Source organism: Alligator sinensis, unplaced genomic scaffold (assembly GCF_000455745.1).
Source record: "Alligator sinensis unplaced genomic scaffold, ASM45574v1 scaffold323_2, whole genome shotgun sequence".
Classification (NCBI taxonomy): Eukaryota; Metazoa; Chordata; order Crocodylia; family Alligatoridae; genus Alligator; species Alligator sinensis.
The window spans coordinates 808,906-814,905 of record NW_005842392.1 but is presented as its reverse complement, the minus strand read 5'-3'; the positions used below and the strand labels follow the sequence as shown (position 1 = coordinate 814,905).

Sequence of the window (6,000 nt, the reverse complement as noted above, 5' to 3'; positions counted from 1 at the left end):
CAGAAAAATTAGAAGGGAAAAATGATGACTGACTTTATGTTAAGATTTCATTTTAAAAAGGGTTAATAAGTAGTTAGGAGATATTAGAAACATGTTGCAGATGTGACTAGCAAGTATTATGGATGGCTATCATATCACTGGATGGTGTTACAAGTAACCTGTTACGTTATTTATTCATTAGCAGTATAGATACCATTAATTTATTAGCTCTTTAAAAGTGGACTGTAAATAAAACCTTAATATCAAGTGTAATCAAAATAACCCAGGAACTCCTTAATATAGACAGGCCAACCACTTACATGCATGATTAAATCTGTTGCATTTATAAGTGTAATTTTTACTTAATGGCTGGTCCTGCAGAGCTGCTGTGGGATCTGACCATGGTAATCTAGTCTGTTTCTAGCCTGCACATCCTCACCAGAAATACACTCTGCAGTCAGAATTTGGGTGACATTCTAGTTTGTGACTTTTTGGGTCATATGCGGCCCAAAGAAACAACAGCCAGTTCCTTCTCCCATAGCTATATTGACTGTGAAGGACAAATAGAATTAAAAACAATGCAGCCAAAATTTTTATTACAAAAGAAAGTGCATCTTATCTGGGATGCACACAGAGAGCAAATCTGTTCAGTGAAAGGGTGCCATTTTTATTAGTGGCTCTTACAGCCAGAGCAGCAGTATAGGCTGTCAGATACGTCATCTTCAGATGTTTTGGATTTTATAGGGAGTATTTTTTTTCAGTTTTTTAGGTGGGTGAGGAGGGAGGATTTAATTAGGGCCTGGGAGTTTTGGAAACCAGAACAATGTTACAAGGTTGAGAATGCAAAGGGAGAAACACTTGCTCATCCAGCAAAGCAAGCAGTGTGGGTGGTGAAAGGTGAATCTGAATTATAGGTAATTATGACAATTGGTCAACAGTTGGAGGTGGTGGGAAGGAACCTAAGAATTTATCGAACCCTAACCAGTAGGTTAACTGCTGCACGAAAGTCATATTTTCTTTAAAGAACCCAACACCTAGTCTCTGTCCAGTGTACTAAATGCTTGTAAGAATCCAGCCGTGCGTTTGCATGGTTTGTCAAGGTCCACTGCTGGAACAAGTGCAAACCGTAACAGAAGTGGCAATCCAGTGCAATTATTTTCCCTTCATCTTGCTACGATTTATTTACTTTCAAATGGTAATAAGCAGTAGCACACAAGGTCTTGTCTCAGTCAGTAGCACCCTCTGTTCCTGGCAAAATAAGTGTGTGTGCATTGACGCAAACCCAGGGGACTGCCCAGGCGGCTGTTGCTGGATGCTTGCATGTTTCCAGTTACAAAATGGCCTGACGAGGAATGAATTACTCTGGTACGCATGTATGTTAGTAAACAATGCGTCTCTTCCTGGGAGAGCAGCTTTCCTGGCTTCCTACTGCACAGCTAATGCTATCTGGCATGCATCTGAATTGCTGTTAAAAGGCCAGGTCTCATCAAGGCAATGTGCAAAATCTTCCTCAGCACAAGCAAGAGGGGGTGTTTTGGTCTCTAGTAATTGCATTTCCTTTCATTCCTCCCATGCCAGCTGGGCCGATGCACAAACAGCGTGGTGAAATATGAGCTGATGCGTCCGTCCAACAAAGTCCAGCTCTTGGTGCTGTGTGAGGACCACAGAGGGAGAATGGTGAAACACCAGTGCTGCCCTGGCTGTGGATATTTCTGCACTGCAGTAAGTCCCTTGTATTAATCTGGGGATCGGGTCTCTGTTGTAGTAACCAAATAGACTGCAAGTGGCTGATAGTGTGGTTAATCCTATCCAGCTGACTTTCAGGGCCTTGCTACACGTTTAAATTCATGTTGGATAGAAACCTGCTATAGAGTTGTTACACATTTTCAAGCACTAACTTTGGAGCTGGTTGGCTCTTTTTATAGCTGGAAAATCATTTTTATCCTGTGCTAATTACTCTGCAGATGTGGCTGGTCTAAATTTATTGTGTGATAAGTACTTTGCACTTATGGCTGGTTGTGTGGTTGCCCTACATTTATTGCGTGATTTGCCAGTTAACTGTGCGATAAGCATTTGCACTTACAGCCGGTCATGTGCCTGGTCTACGTTTATTGTGCAGTTCACCAGTGAATTGTGCAATATGTGTAATGTGTAGCAAGGGTCTCAGTGATCCAGTTCATCTCTTTCCTCCCTCTCACTGTTGGACAGTGCTGCTTGTAAACAGCTATAAGCTGTTTGCAGCAATAATTCTTAACCAGGGTGCTGCGAGATCTTTTTAAGAGTGTCATGCAATATTAGCACTATTGGGTGTATGAACAAGTATAGATGACTTGCAAGATAAACACAAAGATTTCAAATAGGAATCCATAGTGTCAAAAACACTCTGACCTGTTGTGGTCTTTCTGAATTCTCAGCAATAAAAGAATTGCTCTGTTATCTTTCCACAGTCAAAAAAAAAAATTAGGGAAAGCTACAAGATGGCATTTTCTGAGTCAAAAAGGTTGATAACTACCCCATTTACAGAGACAAAAAGGGAGCATATCCTTGGCCTTCACAGATGACAATGAATGTTGTTGACTGATCCTTGACAGCTTGCCCAGAATAGAGGCTTGGTCTTGAAATTTCCAGAGGAATGTTGGTTTTCCCCTGTTCTCACACACCGATCCCCTGCAGGGGCCCTTCACAATTTACTTTACTGAGTCAGTGAGTACTTGTGAATTCTTGAACCCTATCCGTAGTGTTTTCTTTAGACTGATTTATAGAGTAAACTTGTAAGTGATGTGGTTGCAGCAAGACACTGGGAGTTTGCCACTGAGGCTTTATGTGGCCTTGGCCCAGTCACTTAAGTTGTCTGTACTCTAATTTGCCTATTTATAAAGTTGTCATAACAGCATTTACCTGCATCACAGGGTGACTTGGAGGCTTAATTGACTAATGTTTGCAATGTCCTTTAAGATCACTTGGTGAAAGATGCTATACAAAGTCCAAAGCATTCTTATAATTGCAGTAAGTGGAACTATCATGAGTTTCACGCTGAGTTAAAGATCATTTAAAAGATAAAAATTCTTGGAATGCTTAAAGGCAAACTTCAAAGGCAAAACATAGATAATTATGATTCTTGGAAGGAAGATGCATTCAGCTGAAAAGTAAGTTTTAACTACTCTGCCCTTTGATGTTCTTCTCACGGAGTGGCACATCCTGGTTCATAGATGCAACCCATAGGTGCTTCATACTGTGCCATCACCAATAAGCATAGGCATCCAAAGGGCTTCAGGTAATACTGATGTTATAGAACAATGAATTCTGGGATTGCTCCAGTTAATCAGGAAACACTGGACATTTTTTTAGGCCAGGGGTGTCAAACCCATCTGACTCACTGGTTGCTGGGCCAGTCTGCAGGTCAGACCATGACTGACTGCTTGGGCAGCACCTGTGGCACTGGTTCCAGGCCATGTACCACATGCAGCACATGCTGGCTCCAGGGCTTCCTGTGTACGTCAGGGCTGGTACAGGGTTATGCACTGCATGCGGTGCCTCGCCATACTGGCCTTTCATGCTGGTTTTGGCAAAGCCTGATCTGGACTGGCCTCAAAGCCAACACTTAGCTGGTTCAGGGCACTACATGTAGCATGTCCATGCTGGGCCCCTGTGCTGTGTGGAAGGTGTGCGGCACCAGGTTGAGTCTTCATATGGCATGGAGCACTCGAGGCTGGGGCTGGCACGTGGGGTTGGTCCAGCAACCCATGGGCTGGATCTGATGTCATCATGGGCCAGATATGGCCAATGGGCTCTGTTTGACACCCCTGTTTTAGAGGGAGCAAAAAGTTTAAGAAAGGTAACTTGATTCCACGCTGAATGAGTCTGGCAGCTAGGTTAGTGGAGTGGTACATTGTACAGATCTAGGGGCTTGTCTAAATACAAAAGCTGAACTCATTTTAACTAAATTGTATTAGAATCTAGTGAAGTTTTATCAGTGTAACCAGCTTGCATGAAGACCCTTAAGTCTGCCCTAAACAAGCCAACAGCATACCAGGTTGTATTAATAGAAGTGTCACTTGCAAATCAAAGGAAGTAATTCTGTTCTCTTCAGCACTGCTGAGGCTCCCCACCTGAAGTACTGTGTCCAGTTTTGGGCCCCATACTTTCTGAAACTTGTGGATAGATTGGGGAGTCCAACAGAGAGCGACAAAACATTATTAGAGGCCTGGGAAACATGATTTACAAGGAAAGGCTGAAAGGACTAGGGTTATTTAGTTGGGGAAGAGAAGACCGAGGGGAGATTTGATAACAGTTATCAAATACCTGAAGGGTGATTGTAAAGATGATGGAGATTAGACCTTTCTCAGTGACCTCAAGGTACAGCAAAAGAAATTTAGGTTGAAGATTAAGAGGATCTTTCTGAGTACAGTAGTGGTTAAGCATTGGAAGGTCTCAAATCTCCAGCCTTGGAAATTTTCAAGTTTAAGATGAAGCACAGTAAACAGAAGGGTGAAGTTCATTGTTGTTCTTGACCAAATGTGGGAGTTTCTTCTCTGTGACTTCTCCAGGGCACTTTCATGGAATGTCAGCCTGAAAGCAGCATCTCCCACCGTTTCCATAAGAACTGTGCCTCCCAGGTCAACGACATGAGCTATTGCCCACACTGTGGGGAAGATGCCTCAAAGGCAAAGGAGGTGACGATAGCTAAAGCAGACACAACCTCCACAGTATCTCTGACCTATGAGCAGCAAAAACCAGCAGCTCTGGAGGGAAGGGCAGACACTACAACGGGAAGGTAAGTCACTGTTCATGGGAGGCCTGGTACCCTGCCATGTTGTAGATCTGCAACCTTGCACTCTAAATAGTTTGCTATGACAGGCCAAGCCACGCCAACAAATAGAAACTCAGGCCACAGCAGTGATATACTAAACTTTCACTTCTGTAAACCTGGCTTCTTGTGTCACAAGTGAAATGCATCTGGTGTCAGTCCAGTTCCCATTCTGATTTGCCTGCATCATAAAATTGCTGCACAATTCAGCCTACCTTGCAACATGTTCAAGCAGGGTCCACTTTAGCAGGGAGGGATTGAAGTGGAGTGGCAGATGTGAGAGTGGCGGCAGCTGGGCCTAGAGTAACAGTGGGTGATTGCACATCAGAATTGAGGTTGGCAGTTCTGGTCACAAGACGTGGAAGCTTTCATAGGCCCTGCCCACAACACACTTGATTAACCAATCAGAAGTTGTGCATCGGGAAAATCAAAGCCCGTGCAGGAAAAATCAAACTATTATCTGTGCTGGAAGATCCTCCATATTGAACAGCATTCAGGAGAGAGCCAATTTCTTGACATCAGACTTCAAGAGCAGGTTAGACAGGCCCTTGATTGAAATGATTTTGTCAGGGAGGATCTTGCCTTGAGCAGAGTACTGGACTAGATGGCCTTGTGATGTCCATTCCAATCCTGTTTTACCATGATCCTATGATTCTTTGTTGTTTGCTGCGCTGCTCTTTCTCAGCATACTGGGTAGTACCACCTGCCCCGTTTTCCTGCAGTATTTGTTGCATGGTGCCAGCCTGAGTCTGAAGGCAAATCCCAGCTGAAGGAACCATGAAATACATTTGTTTATTTCTCAAATTTAAGGCCATTTTGTATTTAAAATTCTTTTTCTTGCCTCATTTGGCATAAGATGCACATATTCTTGTCTGTTTTTAATGGCTATGTTTGTATGTTTCCTTTTTTCCACTTTAGTGGCACCGGAATGCGGTTGTCAGAGGAAGACAAGCCGGAGAGTTCAGCTGCTGAGGGGTTTGACATGGCTGGGTCTTCTGTTTTTGTGAAGCCTGCCACTGGCCTGACCCAGGGACCAGTTAAAGAAACCTTGGAAAGCGCCTTGATTGCCCTGGATTCAGAAAAGTAAGAACTGGTCTTGAATTCTTTTAAATGGCACCTGGTTTTGTTGAACTGGAGCAAAGCAAGATTTAGTGTACCTGAATATGAGTCCACTTGAACATATGGTGTGTTTCTATTTAGGATGGTCATTCTGC

General features: G+C 43.4%; 1 protein-coding gene across 15 annotated transcripts in view; it reads left to right on the top strand.

The window, feature by feature from the left end:
- The window catches only part of EHMT1 (euchromatic histone lysine methyltransferase 1), a 152,566-nt gene that overhangs the window by 108,911 nt on the left and 37,655 nt on the right, over window positions 1–6,000 (top strand). For all 15 annotated transcript variants that reach the window (XM_025211191.1, XM_025211189.1, XM_025211188.1 and 12 more), the window contains 3 exons: window positions 1,558–1,701; window positions 4,527–4,753; window positions 5,705–5,869. In XM_025211191.1, coding sequence (XP_025066976.1) covers window positions 1,558–1,701; window positions 4,527–4,753; window positions 5,705–5,869 — 536 coding nt within the window. The remainder of the gene's footprint in view (window positions 1–1,557; window positions 1,702–4,526; window positions 4,754–5,704; window positions 5,870–6,000) is intronic.